The 23,563-nt window shown below is 37.5% G+C and overlaps 1 protein-coding gene across 4 annotated transcripts in view; it reads left to right on the forward strand.

The window, feature by feature from the left end:
- The window catches only part of ZFYVE9 (zinc finger FYVE-type containing 9), a 209,133-nt gene that overhangs the window by 114,573 nt on the left and 70,997 nt on the right, over positions 1-23,563 (forward strand). For 3 of the 4 annotated variants that reach the window (XM_050802611.1, XM_050802616.1, XM_050802624.1), the window contains 5 exons: positions 2,404-2,580; positions 4,209-4,378; positions 10,664-10,784; positions 14,514-14,636; positions 17,374-17,529. In XM_050802611.1, the coding sequence (XP_050658568.1) occupies positions 2,404-2,580; positions 4,209-4,378; positions 10,664-10,784; positions 14,514-14,636; positions 17,374-17,529 (747 nt within the window). The remainder of the gene's footprint in view (positions 1-2,403; positions 2,581-4,208; positions 4,379-10,663; positions 10,785-14,513; positions 14,637-17,373; positions 17,530-23,563) is intronic. The other variant, XM_050802631.1, reaches the window with a different exon arrangement.

Genomic DNA, 23,563 nt, shown 5'->3' on the forward strand with positions numbered 1-23,563 from the left:
TTTAAGAGAAGCCATCTCTTTCTAAGGAACAACTTAATAACTTAGCATGCGTTCTTATCAACACCTTGTTTCACTCACCTTGTTGAAAATAAGTATTTTAGCATCTAGGACCAAGTAGGAAATTGCATTTTTAAAGCCTATTTATCTCTTTAATGCTACTTAGATTTGCTATGAGAATAGTGGTTTAGAATCTAGTTCTTATGTGGTAAAAGAATATGGCTGGGGAAAGTAAATAAAACTTATCCAGTGTTCATCTTTTGCTGGACTGGAAATGATTTTAAGGGCATATTAGTTAAAACCCTGAGTATTCTTGTAAAAAGATACACTAAAATTGTTCAGGTTATAGTATTTTCTCTTTGAATGCATCTTTGTACAGTTGCTGGAACAATTACTAATAGACATAAAATGTTGAACTTGAACACCAGTGCTACCTGTGCCAGGATAGTGTGCCTCCTGGAGGCTGGAACTTATCTGCTCTGAGACCCCTCCTGCTCTGTCTGTCTGCATTGCTGATAGTGACGTTTTCCTGTTGCTGGCTTATTAACCTATTGCATGACAGTTAATCTGATCTGTTCTAATTTCCTATGATCCACCCAGTTTCCTCCCATTTCTGAATTCTTGTGATTTTGACCAAATATGAATCATTCTCTCCACTCTTAAGGGTTACTTTTTAAATAGTGGTTTTTTCACTTGGTTGCTCAATTGATGATTTTTATTCTGCTGCTTTCATTTTCGGGCACATATTCACAGATAAGAGCATGCTGCTTAATTATAGTACCTAATACCTCTTTTATTTGATGAGATCTTCCAACTTGATAGCTAATTTTTTTTTAACTTGGCATAGCTAAAGATGAAGGAAATGGCAGAGGATTCACATGGAATACTTACTTTTTGTTAAGCCAAGGAGGCCCTTAACAGGGGATCCTAAGGTAATCCACTTTTCCTGGTTTTTCCAGCGTCTTTCCTCTCGCATGGCTTAGCCCGGTCTTTTTCTTAATATTTAATTTGATGCTTTTCAGTGTTCCCTATTCCTTTTTCCCTTTCTCCTTTTCTCTTCCTCCCCTCTTCCTGCCAGTGCTTTCAAAGGAACATAGCTTTTGTTACTAGCCTTGTCTTGCAGTTTAGAGGCAATAAATATTCAGAATCTTATGGATCATTCTTTGATGTTGAATGAGATTTTTGAAAGGATGCTTAAAAAGAGGGTGACTTCTATTTCTGGGCATGTGGTATTACCTGAACCTAGAAGATAAAATGTGGTATCTTTCATTTCTGTAGCACCTTTCATCCTATTTGCTTTAAAGGCAATAGGTGATGTGTCAGTATTTAGTAAAATTATAGGGTACACAGAATCTTAATGTATTTGTGATCATTTATATTGGTTGATCACATTTATATGATATTGGCACATTTTCATGTTCAAATAGGTCCTGTGCTTTTGAGACACACCAAAGATGTGAAATGGTTGTTACTGATGGATACTTTTGTACAGGGTGATGATTACATAAAAGCAGAATTCAGAAAAATATTGAGATGTGTCCTCCTGAGCTTTAGGCTTTAGAAATTTTTAATGAGATTTTACTTTAACAAGAGCCTTAAAAGTTTAGAAATGAAACTTAAAATTATACAGTAGAGTTATGCTATTTTAGCCCCTGATTTTGCTTTTTGATAGAACTTTATAAAATGCATTAAATATTAAAACAAATGAAAAAATGTCTAAATGCTATCCCGGTTTCAAATTCTTAAAGTTTGTTGTTGTTTCACTCCCTCTTAAGGAAATGTTTGGTCTCCTATAAAGAAGCCAGGCTCCAACCTTTAACTCAGACTGATCTGCTATCAGTCTATCAGAAATATCTGATAATCTTTTTTATTTTATTTTTATTTTTTTGAGATGGACTCTTGCTCTGTTGCCCAGGCTGGAGTTCAGTGGCATGATCTTGGCTCACTGCAAGCTCCGCCTCCCGGGTTCACGCCATTCTCCTGCCTCAGCCTCCCGAGTAGCTGGGATTACAGGCGCCCACCAGCACGCCTGGCTAATTTTTTGTATTTTTAATAGAGATGGAGTTTCACTGTGTTAGCCAGGATGGTCTTGATCTCCTGACCTCGTGATCTGCCCGCCTCGGCCTCACAAAGTGCTGGGATTACGGGCATGAGCCACCGTGCCCAGTCTAATTCTTTAAAAAAAAAAATCATGTTCTTATTTGCTCCAACCAAATAGTTTACTTGGCTAAATGGTCTCCTTTATTACATAAAATCATCTATCTCTTTAATACCTTCACTAGCTGGAAGAGAGACATACTATGAGTATTAATTAGGAGAAGCTGCAGTATTTATCCAATATTGTGGAGGTCTTGATGTCCATATTTTGCAATCCATTCACATTGATTGTGTCTGTATTTGCTTTAGCTCAAGCCTGGGAGAACATGATGAGTGCCTCAAGCCAGAGCCCTAACCCTAACAATCCTGCTGAATACTGTTCTACTATCCCTCCCTTGCAGCAAGCTCAGGCCTCAGGAGCTCTGAGCTCTCCACCTCCCACTGTGATGGTACCTGTGGGAGTTTTAAAGCACCCTGGAGCAGAAGGTAGGGGATCATGTGCTATTCTCTCTCTTTTTCCTCACGAAGTTCCTCTGAAAAGGTGCTGATATGACTTTACAGCACAAGTCTTAAAAAACACTGCAGATAAGTCTCTTTGGATGGTTATTAAAATGGAACAATAAGGTGAGAAATGTGTCAAGACTATTTCTGGGCAAGTAGAGAATAATATTGTGTTGCTTGGTATTTTAGAGGCACCTCAGAATATATGTCAGTCTCCTCTCCAACTTAAGAATGGAGTAATTACACTGCTTGTCCTTAAAAAGAGGTGCAGAATTTGAAGTCAGTCTGTAAATTCCTAGCCTACCTCATGCCTACCTTAATGTTTTTTGTAGGAGTTTAGTAAGTGGTAAAAATGAGAGTTCTTCTTTCTGACCAGCCCAATCAAGTATTGCTTTTTGGAATATACATTGCCATTTTCTCTTTTCATTTTTAATCTGTCCATATAAAAATACGAACATTTTTGTGTTAGGGACATAGACTTTAAATCTAGAACTTTAATTCTGATTATATCATATGACAGGTAGAAAATTACAGGCTCAACTTACATTGATTTATTATATCTTTATGATTATGATATTGTTAGATGAAAGACACTGTGTAAGTGCAGGGGATTATGAATAGTAAAAATAACATTTATTTCCTTAAAATGATCTTATCAGGTTTCCCTTGGTAATGAAAATCAGTCTTCTTTCATTAATTTTATCTTTTCATCTATTAATATTCCCTTCCCCTTGCTAAATAACCTACCTCCCCTTTTGAAGATCATAGACTTCTATTGACATTATCATACTCTTCCCCATTTTTTCTCTTTTCAGATCATCCCTTAGTCATACTCCTTGTATTTTTATGAATTTAGGCTTTCTTAAAATCTTTATTCTCTTCATTTGTTGTTTTTGTTGTTCTTCCCTAGTCTCTGTGTGTTTTGGCTGTTTGAACTGATTTCAAAAACTGGACTTAAAGGATCATTTCATCAGAGTCAGTTTTCCAGCTTTTTCCGTCTTTTTACTAAAACACAAATTACTTTTGCACTGCCAGATCAGTCTTTTTCTTCTTCTGTTACACTTCAGGCAACGATCTGGTCAGTTTGCTTCCCAATTCTTACATGTCTGTGCCAGCTCTTCCATTATAAATGAATTATTCTTTAACATTCTTCAGGGCATCTTTTGCCCTTTAAAAGTACCATATCACTTTTCCAGATGTTTAATTTCTTTGGAAACCTCATACCTTTAGAAAATGTGAATGTCTATTGCTTTTTTCCCCTTGCCATTAATTTATTTCCGAGGCACTTGAACACTTTCCTTAGTTTCTCTGTCAGTGATACGGGACAGAGTATGTGACATAATCATAGATGTGTTTAAGCACTCTTAATATTTCAAAGCAAAGTATTTTTACTCTTTGCATATAAGTTAAAGAAGTAAAGAATATATTTACATTTGTATTTTTAATTCATTTATAACCACTTTTATATACAGTTACATTTCTGATGTTTCTGATTGTAAGTTGCCAAGTTGTGATTTCTTTGTACAACTGGAATTGGTGACCTTCTCTTCTTTGATGTTAGAAAACCTTCCAATGTCACATTGATGCCTGTTTTATTTTTCTGGCCCCTCAAGTGGCTCAGCCCAGAGAGCAGAGGCGAGTTTGGTTTGCTGATGGGATCTTGCCCAATGGAGAAGTTGCTGATGCAGCCAAATTAACAATGAATGGAACTTCCTCTGCAGGAACCCTGGCTGTGTCACATGACCCAGTCAAGCCAGTAACTACCAGTCCTCTACCAGCAGAGGTAAGAAAACAAAACAGCAACTAAAATTGCATAGCTACTTTACTCAGCATTGTGCTGCGTCTGTCTTGCCTTTTTCTATGTTGAATTACTTTTGTGTGGAACTCTTTAGGTTTTGGATACAACTTAGTGTGTATGTGCACATATATGGATAAAGTAAATGTGGCAAAAATCAGCTGTTGTTCTTTACTGTATATTTAGAAGTTTTTTTCAGGAGAAAGGTTCTTAATGAAGATTGTTCTCAGATGAGCTCAGGTGCTCCACTGTAGCTAGCAGTCGGGCTGTAGAGAGTTCTATCCCCTTGCTACATTGGTTTTTAAAGCATGTTCCCCAGGTTCTGTGGCAGCCTCTCAGGAGTGCTATGGTGAGGAAGAGCAGGTAACATGAAGGGGCTGAGGAGCTGAGTTGAAAACCCTGGCTTATCAACATCCCCTACCTGAGTGGTACAGTTGTTACACTTGTTGAACCTACACTGACACATCGTAATCAATCCAAGTCCACATTTTACATTAGGATTGGATACTTTTTTTTTGTTTTTTTGAGACAGAGTCTCTGTTGCCCGGGCTGGAGTACAGTGGCGTGATCTTGGCTCACTGCAACCTCTGTCTCCCAGGTTCAAGCAATTCTCCTGCCTCAGCCTCTGAAGTAGGTGGGATTACAGGCACCTGCCACCATGCCAGGCTAGTTTTTGTATTTTTAGTAGAGACACAGTTGCACCGTGTTACCCAGGCTGGGTCTCGAACTCCTGACCTAAAGTGATCCACCCGCCTCAGCCTCCCAAAGTGCTCAGATTACAGGTGTGAGCCACCACACCCTATCAGGATTGAATAAAAATTTTACTCCTGATGTTTTCATAGAATTGTTAGTTACTAATTATTTATATTAACAAGTAATATTTTTTCAGACATTTACATCCTATATAATTTGTGAGTTTGATTGTAATTGAAATTGCATGTTGTTAAGATTAGATTTTTTGACATGCAGAGCTGAGTTACCTGTTTGGTGAGTTATTGAACCATGTAATATCTGTCTTCAAATATTTCTATTTTTAAAATTTTTCTATGGCTGCTGAGGGTGACAGCCAGGACTATGTCTAATCCTTCTTTGTATCTCCACAGTGACTGTCAAGAAAGTTTTTTCTTTATTCCCCGCAACTGTTTTTTTGTTTGTTTGTTTTGGTTTTTTTTGAGACAAAGTCTCACTGTCGCCCAGGCTGCAGTATAGTGCCACAGACATGGCTCTCTGCAGCCTTAACGGCCCAGGCTCAAGGGATCCTCCCGCCACAGCCTCCCAAATAGCTGGAACTATAGGCAAACCTGGCCACAACTATTTATTTGGAAACAAATTCAACCTATAGAAAAGTTACAAGAATAGTATAGTGAATACCCATATACTCTTCACCTATCTTCATCAACTATTACCATTTTGCCACATTTACTCTACCACTTCACAGTACATACACATTTTTTTTAATGACCCATTTAAGGATTGGTTGCACTTCACCATTTGATAGTTCAACTTGTGTACCTTAAGAAAAGTCCTTTTCTTATATAACCACAATACAATTATCACATGAGACGGAAACTTAACATATAATTCTGATTTCCCCAAATGTCACAATAATGTTCTTTATAGATTTCATTTTTACATATATGTGTGTGCACAGATATATTAATTTTTTAAATAAAGTTTATTTTTAAAAATCAAGATCTCATTAAGGACCACAATTTCATTTAGTTGTCATATTTCTTTGGTTTGCTTTAATCTTGAACAGTTCTCTTACTTTTTTTTTTAAGTTTTTGTATCATTAATATTTAAGTCTTTGGGCCATGTTTTACATGAGACTCTCAATTTGTATTTGTCTTTTTTTTTTTTTCTCATGATTAGTTTCAGATTAAACATTTTTTGGCAGTAATGACAATCCTACATAAGTGAGGGTGATTTCTTTTTTTTTTTTTGAGACAGAGTCTCGCTCTGTTGCCCAGGCTGGAGTGCAGTGGCCCGGTCTCAGCTCACTGCAAGCTCCGCCTCCCGGGTTCACGCCCTTCTCCTGCCTCAGCCTCCTGAGCAGCTGGGACTACAGGCGCCCGCCACCTTGCCCGGCTAGTTTTTTGTATTTTTTAGTAGAGACGGGGTTTCACCATGTTCGCCAGGATGGCCTCGATCTCCTGACCTCGTGATCCACCCATCTCGGCCTCCCAAAGTGCTGGGATTACAGGCTTGAGCCACCACGCCCGGCCATGAGGGTGATTTCTTAAAGGATCACATCAAGAAGTGTTAGTTTGGGTTGGGCGCGGTGGCTCACACCTGTAATCCCAGCACTTTGGAAGTCCAAGGCAGGAGGATTGCCTGAGCCCCGAGTTTGAGACCAGCTTAGGCAACATAGTCAGACTTCTGTCTCTACAAAAAATTTAAAAATTAGCTGGGCATGATGGCACATGCCTGTAGTCCTAGCTACTCAGGAGGCTGAGGCGGGAGGGTGATGATTTTTTTCTTCCTATTAAATTTATTTCCTATCTCTTAGTTTGTATGATTGGTTCTTAAACTGTAAACATTTTTGAAAGAATGAGGAAGGTGTAGTGAGTGAATGTTATAGGGAAACAATTTTCTGCTCATTATAAGACAAGCTAAGCCATATTATGTTGTGCTCTCACATTGTGCACCACTCTAATATTTATGTGGTAAAATGAGAGAAAACAAACTTTTTAATGCCAGACTAGAAAATATTTATAGTTTTCTTATTTTATGGTCTAGTAGAGTGCCTGGCACTTAAAAAGTGCCCAAGAAATGAAGTAAATGTCTTTTTTTAAATTATTATTATACTTTAAGTTCTGGGATACATGTGCAGAACCTGCAGATTTGTTACATAGGTATACATGTGCAATGGTGGTTTGCCGCACCCATCAACCTGTCATCTAGATTTTAAGCCCCTCGGTAAATGCCTTTTCACAGAAGGCATTTAAGTAGAGACCAACTGACCACTTCTTATGATATTAAAAGAAGGATTTTTGCGCCATTCAATAGTAGGTTAGAATCGATTATTTTCTGTACCAGGCCTTCAAGTCAGTTAATAGTAGTTTGCCAGTAAAATTTTACAAAGTTCCTATATGATGCCATATTGGAAAATTTTAGAAATCCCACTAAAAACGTATAGTCCTAAAAACTTTGTCCTAAGTAGAGACAAAAGTATGGTAAAACATGGGCATATTTATTTTATTTTATTCTTAGAGACAGAGTTTTGCTCTTGTTGCCCAGGCTGGAGTGCAGTGGCATGATCTCAGCTCACTGCAACCTCTGCCTCCCGGGCTTGAGTGATTCTCCTGCCTCAGCCTCCGGGTAGCTGGGATTACAGGTGCCCACCACTACACCTGGCAAATTTTGTATTTTTAGTAAGAGACGGTTTCACCATATTGGCAAGGCTGGTCTTGAACTCCTGACCTCAGGTGATCTCTCCTCCTCGGCCTCCCAAAGTGCTGGGATTACAGGCATGAGCCACCGTGTCCGGCCATATTTTGAAGAAATAGTTTTAATGTTTGTTCAGGTATAAAATATATAGCAAAATGCATAACTAAGGAGCATTAATCTTTAGGAAACAACTTGAATTTATACATGGTTTTATATATATATGTGTGTGTGTGTGTTTGTGTGTGTATACACACACATAAAATATGTAACCACCATCCAGGTGAAGATACAGAACATCTCCAGTACTCCATAAGGGTTATGCACTTTTTCTGTCAGCACCTTCCCCTTTGATCAAGGTAACCATTGTTCTCACTTCTGTCCCTACAGATTAGTTTTGCTTATTCTTGAATTCATATGAATCGAAACAATAGTATATAATGTTTTGTGTTTAGCTTTTTAAGCTCAACCTAATATTTATGAGATTTATCCATATGCATCAAAAGTTAATTTATTGCTGAGTAGTATTCCATTGTATGGATATGCCATAATTTATGTTATGTTCTCCTATTAGTGGCCATTCAAATTGTTTCCAGTTTTTGGCTATTCTGAATGATATAAAGCTGCTAGGAATATTCCCTTCCCTTCCCTTCCCTCCCTCCCCTTCCCTTCCCTTCCCTTCCCTTTTTCCCCCTCCCTTTTTCTCCCCTCCCCTTTTTCTCCCCTTTTTCCCTTTTTCCCTCCCCTTTTTCTTTTTTCTCTTTTTCTTTTTCTTTTTCTTTTCCCTTTTTCCTTTTCCCCTCCCCTTTCCTTTCCTTTCCTTTCCTCCTTTTCCTTTTCCTTTTCCCCTCCCCTCCCCTTTCCCCTCCCCTCCCCTTTTCCCTTTTCCCTCCCCCTCCCTCCCCTCTTCCCCTCCCCTCTTCCCTCTTCCCTCCCCTCCCCTCCCCTTCCCCTTCCCTCTCCCCTTCCCCTTCCCTCTTCCCTCTTCCCTTCTTCCCTCTTCCCTTTCTTTTCCTTTTCTTTTCCCTTTTCCCTTTTCCTTTCTTCCCTCTTCCCTCTTTCTTTCCCTTTCCCTTTTCTTTCCTTTTCTTTCCTTTTCTTTCCTTTTCTTTTCTTTTCTGTCTCGCTCTGTTGGCCAGACTGGAATGTAGTGGCAGGATCTCGGCTCACTGCAACCTCCACCTTCCAGGTTCAAGCAATTCTCCTGCCTCAGCCTCCCAAGTAGCTGGGATTACAGGCATATGTGCGGCTAATTTTTATATTTTTTGTAGAGACGGGATTTTACCATGTTGGCCAGGCTGATGTTGAACTCCTGTTCTTAAGCAATCTGCCTTCCTTGGCCTCCCAGAGTGCTGGGATTACGGGCGCGAGCCACTGTACCCGGCCATATGAATATTGTTATACATGTTAAAAACAGCTTTCAAATATTTTTCTTTTCTTTTTCTTTTTCTTTTTTTTCTTTTTGAGACGGAGTTTTGCTCTTGTCGCCCAGGCTGGAGTGCAATGGTGTGATCTTGGCTCACTGAAATCTCCGCCTCCTGGATTCAAGTGATTTTCCTGCCTCAGCCTCCCGAGTAACTGGGATTACAGGCGTGTGCCACCATGCCCAGCTAATTTTTGTATTATTAGTAGAGATGGGGTTTCACCATGTTGACCAGGTTGGTCTCGAATTCCTGACCTCAGGTGATCCACCCGCCGTGGCCTCCCAAAGTGCTGGGATTACAGGCATGAGCCACTGCACCTGGCCTCTTTTAACTCTTTAAAAACTTCAGTTTCATGTTTAAGTTATAGAGAATATACATCTGTGTAGTATGGGAAATAAAAGTTATAGAGAATATAGAGAGGAGAGCATCATTTTAATAGATATTTGAACATGTTCTATTTAATAATTAAGTGGATTTAACGCCAACCAACGTGTTATGCAACCTTATACTTCATTAAATATAGCTAACATGATCTGCCTACTAATGCAAAGAAAAATAAACTTCAGGCTGGGCGCGGTGGCTCACACCTGTAATCCTAGCACTTTGGGAGGCCAAGGCTGGTGGATCACAAGGTCAGGAGATTGAGACCATCCTGGCTAACAGGTGAAACCCTGTCTCTACTAAAAATACAAAAAATTAGCCAGGTGTGGTGACACACACCTGTAATCCCAGCTACTCGGGAGGCTGAGGCAGGAGAATCACTTGAACCAGGGAAGCAGAGGTTGCAGATCATGCCATTGCACTCCAGCCTGGGCGATAGAGCAAGACTCCTTCTCAAAAAAAAAAAAAGAACTTCAAGTTTTATTTTATTACATAGTAAATGAAAAATGATGACATTTTATCAAAGTTGATTTTTTTCCCTTTTTTATTGTGGAAAAATATTAATATATATAACATGATTTACAATTTTAACAATTTTTAAGTGAATTCATGGACATTGAGTACATTCACATTGTTTTGCAACTGTTGCCGTTTTCAAAGTTAATTTTTAAAAGCAATATAAATTAGACCTTAAGTAGTTCCCAAGATATTAAAGATAAAGAAATTATGAAATAATTATTGAAATTTTGTTTCTTTTGCCACTACAGTTTAAAAATATTTTTCTCTTATGGCAAAAGAAATCTGGGTAAAGGAAGCTTTAATGCAGGTTTTAAGGCCTCTTCTGTCATTACAATGATTTGATGATACCAAAAGGAGAAACTTACGCATTTGAAAACATTTTCATGGTGTAAGCCTAATTTGTTTTTTTTTTTTAACCCATGGGTTAATGAATATTTTGTGCTGCCTTTCAAAAAGTATGAATTTCAAATTTTCACGTAAGTTCCCATTTATATTTTTAATTATGTCCTGCCAAAGTATTGAATTCTCTGTAGTGCTCACTTTGTTGATTTGCTTTTCCTAGACGGATATTTGTCTGTTCTCTGGGAGTATAACTCAGGTCGGAAGTCCTGTTGGAAGTGCAATGAATCTTATTCCTGAAGATGGCCTTCCTCCCATTCTCATCTCCACGGGTGTAAAAGGAGGTATGTGGACTACATATTTAGACAGTGATAGTTCTGTCTGTCAAATGTTACCTTCTAATTAAGTGAGAGAGACAGAATTTGAGTGACATTCACCTTTCTCTTACCCAACAAAACAAACTCCCCGAATACTATGAAAACAGTTGTTGCTGTTATTGATTATTTTAGAGTAGATGCTTATGTTTTATATTATAATGTCATTTTCATTTTTTGAATGGATATGATACTACTTATAATGTAAATGTAGCTTATTAGCAGTTTTAAAAAATATTTCAAAGCACATAATATTCTGAAGGATTGCTTGTGGTTTAGGATTAACCCACCCTGATACAGTCATTTATTTAGCTTTTTGTTTTGAAGTATAATATACTTTCAGAAAGAACGTATAGTAAGTGTGAAGAGCACTGAATTTAAATGGCAATTTTACTGTTAAAAATATTTTTAGGGAATCCTGGTAAGAAGTAAAATTATTATCAAAATAATGCTTAATATTATGTGAAATTTTATTTTTATAATTTTAACTTTTATTTTAGATTCAAAGGGTACATGTGCAGGTCTGTTACGTGGATATAGCGCATGATGCTGAGGTTTGGCTTATGATTGATCCTGTCACCCAGGTAGTGAGCATAGTACCCAATGGGTAGGGTTTTGTTTTTTTTTCCTGCTTTCTTTTTTTTGGTTTTTTATGTTTTTGAGACAGGGTCTCTTTATCTAGTCAGCTACTGATGGGCACTTAGGTTGATTCCATGTCTTTGTTATTGTGAATAGTGCTGCAGTGAATGTTCAAGTACATGTGTCTTTTTGGTAGAACAATTTATTTTCTTTTGGATATACACCCAGTAATGGGATTGCTGGGCTGAATGGTAATTCTCTTTTAAGTTCTTTGAGAAATCTCCAAACTGCTTTCCACAGTGACTGAACTAATTTACATTTCTATCAACAGTGTATACATGTCCCCTTTTCTCCACAGCCTCACCAGCATCTATTGTTTTTTGACTTTTTAATAATAGCCGTTCTGAATGGTGTGAGATGATATCCCATTGTGGTTTTGATTTGCATTTCTCTGATGATTAGTGTGAAATTTTATTGCTGACATATACAGATCAGTATACAATTACTGCATTTTCAGAAGGTGGCTTATTAATTAACCTCTCCTGAACTTTGTCCTAGGTTTTTGCCTGGTCTCCTTGCCTTCAGTATTTCTCTCCTTCATTTTGTCTTCTACACTGTTGCCAGTTATGTTTTTAAACATAGATATTATCTTTATTGCTTTTACTTAGAAATATTTAATGGATTCCCAGTGCCTTTAGTGTAAATTACTTATCTTCGCAGGCAATGTTTCTTTTCTTTTCTTTTTTTTTTTTGAGACGGAGTCTCGCTCTGTCACCAGGCTGGAGTGCAGCTGTATAGTCTCGGCTCACCACAGCCTCTGTCTCCCAGGTTCAAGCAGTTCTCCTGCCTCAGTCTCCTGAGTAGCTGGGACTACAGGCACACGCTACCACGCCTGGCTAATTGTTGTATTTTTAGTAGAGACGGAGTTTCACTATGTTGACCAGGCTGGTCTTGAACTCTTGACGTGGGGATCTGCCCACCTCGGCCTCCCAAAGTGCTGGGATTACAGGTGTGAGCTACTGTGCTCGGTCTGACAATGTTTCTTATAACCTTATCTCAGCCTGTCTTTCTAGCCATTTATTATCAACTTTATTTCCAGCCATTCCTCAGCACCTTACATGTATACTGCAGATTATTTGCTATTTGTTGAATACTTACTTTTCATTCTTCTGTACTTTTTCTTGTGCTGTGGAATAATGGGAAAGAATGGACTTCAGAATTGAACAAACCTGACTTTTAATGCCAGTACCATTCCATTCTAGCTGTGTGATCCAGTTGACAAGTCATTCATCCTCTCTGAATTTGTTTCCTATTCTGTTTTATTAAATATTTCTCTAACTACACCTTCTTAAGAGTCATTGTGGTTATTAAGTTAGATTTTATACCTGTAGGTACATACCAAGAAGGTATCTGGCATAAAGTAGGCATGTAATTAATATTTTCCATTTCTTCCTTTCTTCTGCCTAGAACACCCCCTCTACTGTAGACTTCCTGAAGAACTCCTCAACCTTTTAAAATCCAGCTTAATGGTTAACTCTTCTCTGAATCCTTACCTGGGCTGCTTAGAAAATAGTGTTTTGCTTCTTTATCTGTGTTCTAATAGCAGTTCCTATAGACTGTTGGCTACATTAACGCTTTTTCTCATTGCAATTTAGATATTGTATTTTCAGATCATATTCTTTCACTTAGACTATGAATTTCTTCATCTTATTTTATACTTGTGTTTACTGCTGCTTGCATGGTGCTAGGCCTGTAGTAGGCTCTCAAATGCAGTTATGTCCCAGATAGTTCAGCAGTGAACTTTCATATACAGTTAAGCGTTCTTTTGATTGCATAATGCCTTTGCTCCTTTACCAGGACCCTGTGAAAACATCTATTGTTAGTAAAATTGCTGCTTAGGGTTCAGATTTTTATTTTAATAAATCTTAGATTAACAAGGAACTAAATTGGCCTACTCTGTTGTTAAAAAAAAGTCAGACTGCTGGATTCCATTTTCATAAAAAGTTATATCCATTAAATCTAATTGTCAAAACTTCTCCTACCAAGAAAGAACAGTTAATTATCTGTATTACTTAAACTATATTGCAGTCTCTTTACCAAAATTTTGCAATTTTTTATTCCAGTGGGATGACTTTATTTAAAAAATTTTAAACTCAGGATTTCTCTTTCCAATAAGTATTTTTAATAATGGGGTAGATATTTCCCATTGTAGCCAAAAAATCAATTTTAAAATTTCCATTAGAAAATGAGAAATGATGTTACTTTGTTCTACCTGATTGTCCCGCAAAGATGCATTTTATATAAGATCAATTAAGCAACATTCAACTTTTAGATTTTCAGTTCCTTTCCCACATCTCTAGGTTCTACAGTGATTATTACCCATGATTTGACTTCAAGCTGAAAGGACCACTGTCATTCAAAATGAGGTGCTGAAGCACATACTGTGCTTCCAGAGATTAAATGGGAAGAGTTTACATTCAGTATTAACCTGTTCATGTTCAGAATCTTATGTGTGATTTACTGGTGATTTTAGTGATATATGTACTAAACTCTTGAATTATACCTAAAGGAGTTGTTTTATGAAGCCAGTCACATATGATACTTTTATTTTCTGGGTTCATTTTTTAAAGTTTAAGTTTTTAATTGTCAAAAATGTCAAACAGTACAAAAGGTCATAGAGTTAAAGGTAGGGCTCTCTTCTACCCCAACTATTTGATATCCTTTCCAGAGGTAACTAGTATATTATTGCTTGTATATCATGAGTTATTTTAAATGCTGGTCTTGAACGTTTATTATGTGAAATTCTTGTTATAATAGTTGGAAATTTTTTATTGAATAGAAAGATAGTCTTTAGATTGTGGCACAAACTACTGTGGGGAGAGGTCTATACACAGGATAACCACATTATCATCTAAAGTGGAGTGGGTCACTTCTGAGAGTAAAAGGGGGCACTATTAACATGATACTGAGCTAGCAGATACAAACCATGCTCTATATGCACCTGTTGATAAGTCAAATGCATGTCTCTTTTCTGTAAATAATTAGCTCATTTCTCCATCTGATCTCTTTCTTGATTTGTCCGTTTAACCAACCTTATTACATTGTTTTCTCCCCTTTCAGACTATGCTGTGGAAGAGAAACCATCACAGATTTCAGTAATGCAGCAGTTGGAGGATGGTGGCCCTGACCCACTTGTATTTGTTTTAAATGCAAATTTGTTGTCAATGGTTAAAATTGTGAATTGTAAGTTATAAATTCTTAAAAATTAAAATTAGATATGGTTTACTGACTCATAGATAGTACATAAAACTTTCAGATTTATTACACACAAGTATTTTTATATTAAGCCACATCTTACTGAACACTGAGTTCTGAAAAAGTTGGTTTGTATAAAATAATATATCCCAGAGGACAGCTGTGGAACTAACTGAAACTCTCACATTTAGTTACAGGGGTGAGGTAGGTGAATTCTCCATGGAGGAAAGCCAAACAAATCTTGAACTTATCTGACTTAAGTTCTTCTTGAGATGAGTATGTTAAATGACAACTTACCATTAGAATAGCTGGTGGTAGATAAATTATACAGGCTACTCAAATAATTTATATGCTAGGTTTTAATCCCAGAAACCTCAATTATGGTGCAAAACTTTTTTTAGGAAAAGTGTTAGCTAACACACAGTAAAGCTTCAGTATATCATAAATTGAGATTCAGAAGAAACTTCTCAATTCTTGATGCTAGCATCATGGGCATCAGAATGAGAACGATGACAGTATTTCAGAATTTTTTGAGACAGAGTCTCACTCTGTCACCCAGGCTGGAGTGCAGTGGCATGATCTCTGTTCACTGCAACCTCCACCTGCTGAGCTCAAACAGTCCTCCCATGTCAGCCTCCCAAGTAGCTGAGACTGCAGGTGCACACCACCATGCCTGGCTATTTTTTTTGTATATTTTTGTAGAGACAGGATTCTCACCATGTTGCCCAGATTGTTCTTGAACTCCTGGACTCAAGTGATCTGCCTGCCTTGGTCTCCCAAAGTGCTGGGATTACAGATGTGAGCCACCGCGCCAGCTAGTAAATTTGAGAATTATTTAGAGAATGTGTTTATTATGAATGAGTGTTAATAGGCAATTTTAAAGGAAGGAACCTCTGGGGAACCATCTTGCAGTTTTCCACGTGTACTTAAGTTGATTTTGGAAACCAGAAACGTATACTACTTCCTTAGAAGTTCTACATTGATGAAATGTGGGTTTCTGGCTTACTTGCTAATCACACTCTTGTAAGTTTGGCCAGTTATTAATGCTTGCTACCTTTCCTTCTAGGATCAGATTTAAAATTAATTTGCTTGAAATTTCAATTTGCCATATCTAGTTTATAAATTTTGCTTAGAAATTAGCTAACCTAAGACCAGGTACCATGGTGCACAACTGTAGTCCCAGTGCTTTGGGAGGCCAAGGCAGATGAATCACTTGAGCTCAGGAGTTCGAGACCAGCCTGCTCAACATGGTGAAACCTCATCCCACACACACACACACACAAAATATATATTGGGCATGGTAACATGCTGCTGTAGTGCCAGCTACTCACAAGGCTGAGGTGGAAGAGTTCTTGAGCCCAGGAGATAGAGGTTGCAGTGAGCCGAGATCATACCACTGCACTCCAGCCTGAATAACAGAGCGAAACCCTATTTTAAAAAAACAAAAAAAAATTAGCTAACCTAGATTCTTGAAGTATATACCATTATTAGGAATGTCCTATTTAGGTACATAAAACAAGGATTCCCAAAGTGAAATAAAGATGTCTTTCTTTTTTAATTTACATTTGTTTTGATTTACATGGGTGGTGTTCATAATTTTATGTGAATCCTTTTTCAGTTCCTTTGGGGATCCCATTGTGTTGGGGTATGAAGAGTAAAAGTGTCAAGGATTAAACATTGTTTTTGACTACATATGGTTTCTGCTGTTCCTACTCTCCATATAGCCTTAAAGTGAAGGAGTGGAACTAAGTAGTTCAGAAAAGCCATCCTTTTCACTAATTTTTTATGGCATGAAGCCAAGTAAAGTCATGTTGCTGATTATCTAGAATTTTTTCCCAGAAAGGACTATAGTTAAAATAGCTCGAATCTTTTGGTCATGTATTAAATTTAATCAATATACATAAAAATATATTTTCTTTAGGTCACAACCTGAAGACAAAGGTATACTACTGTCTTTTATTGTAATTACTTCTAGCCTTACATAGGTAATTACTTCCTTTGATGATGTGATTTTTAAAAATATAATGGTGGAAGACTATGTTCTTTAATCATATTTGGCTATGTATTGGCTTACAATACATAGTTTGGTTTTATTTTAGTATTAATAGAATGTTGCTTCTTTTAATAATAGTTAAAAGTTTTAAGTGCATTTTATTATTATTTCTTTTACTTCCTTTTCAATCTTTTCTAAGTGTTTAGAAAAGAGCCAGAGGCATTGGCATGTTTTCTTTTCTTTTCTTTTCTTTTTTTTTTTTTTTGAGACGGAGTCTTGCTGTGTCGCCCAGGCTGGAGTGCAGTGGCCAGATCTCAGCTCACTGCAAGCTCCGCCTCCCGGGTTCACGCCATTCTCCTGCCTCAGCCTCCCGAGTGGCTGGGACTACAGGCGCCCGCCACCTTGCCCGGCTAATTTTGTATTTTTTTTTAGTAGAGACGGGGTTTCACCATGTTAGCCAGCATGGTCTCGATCTCCTGACCTCGTGATCCGCCCATCTTGGCCTCCCAAAGTGCTGGGATTACAGGCTTGAGCCATCGCGCCTGGCCGGCATGTTTTATTTTCTACAATAGTTTTTTGGCGCAATGCAGTGACAGTTCATAGTTGAATTACATAGACTCAGTGTGATCTATTTTAATCTTTGCTGTATTGTAACAGATTTCTGTGCAACTTTTTTTAAGAATAAGGATTGATAGGAATCTCTTTATTTTTATATTTTTATTCCATCTGTAGATGTGAACAGGAAGTGCTGGTGTTTCACAACCAAGGGAATGCATGCAGTGGGTCAGTCTGAGATAGTCATTCTTCTACAGTGTTTACCAGATGAAAAGTGTTTGCCAAAGGATATCTTTAATCACTTTGTGCAGCTTTATCGGGACGCCCTGGCAGGTATGACTTAGTCTGCTCCCTTTGTAGATGACAAAAAAATTTTGAATTCAAATACAAGATAATAGTCTTAACTTTGGACATAAGCATGTCAGGGGTCTTTGATATTAGTGGCAAGTTGGAGCTTTCCATGGTTTGAGGAAATTATAAATTTTAGTATTGTACCTGGTATGGTTATTATTTTACAGAGGCTGAAATCAAAGCTATAAGAGAATCTGGTGACCTAAGCGTAAGAATATTTTCTTTTTAGTGGCCTAGGGGTCAGGATATTGGTATCGGGTAGAAGGAAGCATATTTGTAACCTACTTCTTGTTTCTTTGGTTAACAATATTTATTTAATCATAGTGTAAATGCTAATGAATATTCAAATTTCAAAAACAATTAGCATAGATGACTTTGTGGCTTGTGGCTCCAAAATAAATTGTAAATATTAACTAGCAATTTAAAAGTAAAGGCATAGAGGTTAGAAGTTGGGAAAGACTAAGGATATTAACATAAAAAGAAACTAAGATTGAGAGAAAAGAAGCACAATATTTATTTGGCATTACAATTATTTATTATGACATTGTGTTATTTGACATTGCAAAGTCAGCCTCTCTTTGATTTAACAAATGAGGTAAAATATGGTGTAATTGAACTGTTCTCATTTATTGTAACAGGACGTCAGTATATAATATCTGTACTTGATAAATAGGATTTATCTTTGAGGAAGAAGACTTGGAGATGGTGTGCGGGTGACTGGGGTATTAGAGCTATTTTCACGTATTACTTGATAATATTTCATACATAATATTAAAACCATAAATTTTTCAGACTTTCTTAATGTAATAATTTTCATTGTGGGATTCTGTGCCAAAGATAGTATCCAGAATATAAAATGCACTTCTGTGAATGAAAGTGTTTATTACAGCATTACCTAAATTTAACACAAAAATTCAGAAGCAACCTAAATGCCTTAGTTTTGGTGAAAAGTTTAACTGTGTTATACTTATTAGATGTGAGCATCTTTTTGAGAACTTTTTTTGGCCATTAAAACAATATTTATGAAAAGAATGTAATAACATGGAAAATGCTCTTTAAATAATTACAGAAGCAGAATATATAATTGTATTTTTAATGCGATATAGATTATGCGTAAAAGATTGTGCCTTTATGTCTTCATTAGTCTCTACGATGATTTAGGTGTAGCATTACATAGGGCAAGGTGATACACTGGAAACTGACCACACGATACCTGTGAAGTACCTTTGAGTGTTTACCCTGTCTGTTCCAAAATGTGTAGGGTTAAATCTGAAATCACCCAGATCCTCCAGGCCACATAATACCCTGGAGCTGAATTTAGTCCTGGAGATAACTGGGAACTTTCACTTTTCTCCTCAATCTGAATGTATTCACTTTTAAAAACTCTAGAAAATGGCATTGGAGGTTCAAGTAATTGTACGTTCATGTGGGTTTTGAGAGGGTGTCAGAGACTAGGGTATGGGAGGTTCATGAATGTCTTATTTAGGAGCCCATCCTTTATTCTGTAGGCAATGAAGAACCATTGAAAGAATTTGAGATGATGAGTGACATAATCAGATTTACATTTTAGAAAGATGACTGTGGAAGCATTGTGAAAAATGGATCAAAGTCCGTGAGTCTGGTGGCAGTTAAGAAGCAATTTCAGGATAAGCAAATGTATATTCATACACTAGAATACTGCTCAACAGTAAAAATGAAGTAACTGCTGATGTACACAACAACATGCATGAATTCACAGACATGCTGAGCAAAAGCCAGGCACAAAGAAGTACATATTGGATGATTCCATTTATATGATTGTCTGAAACTGGCAGAATTAATCTGTGGTGATAGAAATTAGGTCAGTGTTTGCCTAAAGTGAGGTGGAGGTGCAGGTGCTAGAACTAATTACAGAGAGTCCCAGAAAACTTTCTGAGATGAGAGCTCTATATCTGGATTAGGATAGTGGTTACATGGCTGTTTGCCAAAACTCATTGAAATGTACACTTAAAATCTATTGCTTTTATAATATATAGATTAGACCTCAGTAAAACTTATTTTTAAAAAAGATATTGCAGGAATCCAGCAAGAAATTAAGAAATTATCAGGATTTAAATTAAGTGATTGCAGTGGAAATAAAGAGTATTGGAGAGATATGAAAGATGTGGCGCTTCAATTCAGTAGGATTTGGTGACTAATTGGATATGGGGGGTTAGAGGGGGCAAGTTAAGGTTGGCCTCAGATTCCTCGCTTGAGCACCTAAGTGTATGTTGGTCTTATTCATCAAGATGGTGAATAGAACAGATTTGGCAGAGGAAAGGGAATTCTTTGTTCAGTGTGCTGAATTTGAAATAATGACATCAGATGAAACATGAAAATGGCAGATGAATATATGGGTATGGATCCCAGAAGATAGGTCTGAGTTAAGATATACAGATTTGGGAGACACAGTTTTTATGGGATAGTTGAGAGTATGGTTGTAAATGGGATAGGCCCGTGTGAAGAGACTACGTCCATAGATGGAATCCTGGGAGATAGACATCCTCTCTCGGCAAGGAGAGGATGTCAATTATTGCGTGAATTATTAAGATATGTTTAGCATAAATGGTTACATTTTTTTTAAAAGGATACTTATATGTCAGTTGAGTCCATTTTGAACTATTAAATTGCAAAAATTTTGAAACAACAAAAATACTTGGAACTGATTACATGATACTAAGGATAGTCTCAAGGTCAGACTATAATACATCTAAGCCAACTAAAAATATTTTCTATAATGTAGGATAGGGACATGAACATATAGATGTATATGTAAGGAAATAACATTTCAAAAGCATAAATAAGATGAAAGAGTTTTTCCTTGAATAGGAATCATTTCACAGCTCATCCAGTATTGGGACTAGAAAGCATTTTAGATAATTTAATACAAACTTCATTTTTTAGATAAGAAAAATCAGACCTAGAAGTGTGAATGGCTTACCTAAATCACAGACCAAGTTGGTGGCAGAATTAGGACTATAGCTCCCAGATCAGTATTCTTTACATTATGTCAGTTGCCTCCGTGTATCCATTAATAATATGTCAGTTCTTAAAAACGCAGATATATTATCTATATACTATACATATTTTTTAAGAATCCTATTTTTAGATAATCAGGGTAATAGCTTGATATATTTCACTATAAATTTTTTAATAAGTAAAAACATATTTTGGGTATTCTAAAACAGGAGTCCCCAACCCACAGGCCATGGACTGGTATTGGTCCGTGGCCTGTTAGGAACCAGGCCACACAGCAGAGGTGAGTGGCAGGCAAGCAAGTGAAGCTTCATCTGTATTTATAGCTTCTCCCCATCACTCAAGTTACCGCCTGAGCTCTGCCTCCTGCCAGATCAGCAGCGGTATTAGATTCTCATAGAAGTGTGAACCCTATTGTGAACTGCACATGTGAGGGATCTAGGTTGTGTGCTCCTCATGAGAATCTAATGCCTGATAATCTGTCACTGTCTTCCATCACCCCCAGATGGGACAGTCTAGTTGCAGGAAAACAAGTTCAGGGATCCCTCTGATTCTACGTTATGGTGAGTTGTATAATTATTTCATTATAGATTACAATGTAATAATAATAGAAATAAGGTGCACAATAAATTTAATGCACTTGAGTCATCCTGAAACCATCTCCCCTCCTCCACAGTCCGTGGAAAAATTGTCTTCCATAAAACCCATCCCTGGTGCCAAAAGGTTGGAGGCTACTGTTCTGAAATGATCGCAGGCCAGGCATGGTGGCTCACACCTGTAATCCCAGCACTTTGGGAGGCCAAGCCAGGTGGATCACCTTAGGTCAGGAGTTCAAGACCAGCCTGGCCAACATGGTGAAACCCCGTCTCTACTAAAAATACAAAAAATTAGCCGGGCGTGGTGGTGGGCACCTGTCATCCCAGCTACTTGGGAGGCTGAGGCAGGAGAATTGCTTGAACCCTGGAGGCAGAGGTTGCAGTGAGCCGAGATCATGCCATTGCACTCCAGCCTGGGCAACAAGAGTGAGACTCCATCTCAAAAAAAAAAAAAAAAAAAAAAATTACCACAATTTATTATTTTTCTCTTCTGTGTAGTACATTGAGTGAAATTGACAAATTGTATCTTAAATTTCTCCTGAGTGTGAAACCTTGAATATTGTATCACTAGCTTAGGGTTATTCTGCCCTAAATCACAGAAAAGCCTTAGGAGCTATTGGATGAACTTTTTAATAATTTCCTGTGAATTTTAAAATCTAAACTACAGGTATTTAATAACCATATGTGTATTATATATCTATATATGTGTGTGTATCTATGTTTTACCTGTATATACACACACACTTTTTTGTCATACACAGTTTTTGCATTCTGCAGTGAAAAGAAACATTATAATTTGTGAGAAATTATGTTCTGGGAGTTTCAGAATGCCTTCTGGTTATGACAGTGCCATCGGAGGTTCTAGACTGTGTATTGTTTCTCCCTGTCTCCTGTTCGTTCCTCCATATTTTGTACCTGTTTTTTGCAAACCATCTATTCAGAATATAGACTTGAATGAAGTTGGACTTGTATCTACCAGATTGTTATTTCTGGAGTTAATCTCCGGTTGTTTCCCTCTCTTACTCAAAAGCTTCTTTGGCTTTGTATTGCCTTTAGAATAAACTGCGCTCCAACATTCAGTATTCTGCATGATCTGTTCCTAAATTTTTAGTCTCATTTCCCGCTAGTCATCTCTCCATACTTCCATTGTAGCCAAACGAAACATTTCTTGGTTTGTTTTATGTATATTCTGATGATTTTCCATTTCATTACCCATGATTATGCTACTCCCAACCATGCTATTTCCCAACACCCCAACTGTCTCAATCCTGTCATTTGTCCTAAATCTTAAAGACCACTTTCTCCATGAATTCTTTCTTGATAGTCCTCTCAGACAGAAGTAATCTCTTCTGAACTCCCTTAATCTTTTATTTTTAATTTAATTAATTTATTTATTTATTTTGAGGCAGAGTCTCGCTCTGTCGCCCAGGCTGGAGTGCAGTGTTGCGATCTTGGCACCCTGCAACCTCTGCCTCCTGGGTTCAAGTGATTCTCCTGCCTCAGCCTCACAAGTAGCTCCCAAGTAGCTGGAACTACAGTCTCATGCCACCACACTTGGCTAATTTTTGTGTTTTTAGTAGAGACAAGGTTTCACCATGTTAGCCAGGCTAGTCTTGAGCTCCCAAACCTCAGGTGATCCACCCGCCTGGGCCCTCCAAAATGTTGGGATTACAGGTGTGAGCCACCGTGTCCAGTCTAATCTTTTATTGTTAAGAAAGTATTTGGTATTGTTATGGTTTCAGTGTTTGTCCACTCTAAAACTCATGTTGAACTTTAATTGCCATTGTAACAATATTAGGAGGTGGGACCTTTAAGAGGTGATTAGGCCATGAGGGCTTCACCCTCATGGATGGGATTAGTGCTGTTATAAAAGGAGAGGGTTAAAAAAAAAAAAAAAGGAGAGGGTTCATTCCCCTCTTGCTCTCTCTTTGGGAAGCTGAGGCAGGAGGATTGCTTGAGGCCAGGACGTTGAGACTAGCCTGGTCAACATAATGAGACCCTATTTCTACCAAAAAAAAAATTAACTAGGCCTAATGGCATATCCCTGTAATCCCAGCTACTTGGGAGGCTGAGGTGGGAGGAGTCCTTGAGCCCAGGAATTTGAGGCTGTAGTGAGCTATGATTGCACCACTGCATTACAGCTTGAGTGACACAGTGAGACCCTATCTTTAAAAAAAAATAATAATAATATCATGTCATGGTTCATGTTTTTATTTTATTTTTCAAATTCTGAATCTTTTGGTAAATTAAATGTATTAGAATTATGGTATTGTAGCTTTGCAAAGTAATTATTATTATTTTTTTGAGACAGAGTCTCGCTCTGTTGCCCAGGCTGGAGTACAGTGGCATAATCTCTACTCACTGCAAGCTCTGCCTCCTGGGTTCACGCCATTCTCCTGCCTCAGCCTCCTGAGTAGCTGGGACTA

The sequence above is a fragment of the Macaca thibetana genome, chromosome 1 (genome assembly GCF_024542745.1).
Source record: "Macaca thibetana thibetana isolate TM-01 chromosome 1, ASM2454274v1, whole genome shotgun sequence".
Classification (NCBI taxonomy): domain Eukaryota; kingdom Metazoa; phylum Chordata; class Mammalia; order Primates; family Cercopithecidae; genus Macaca; species Macaca thibetana.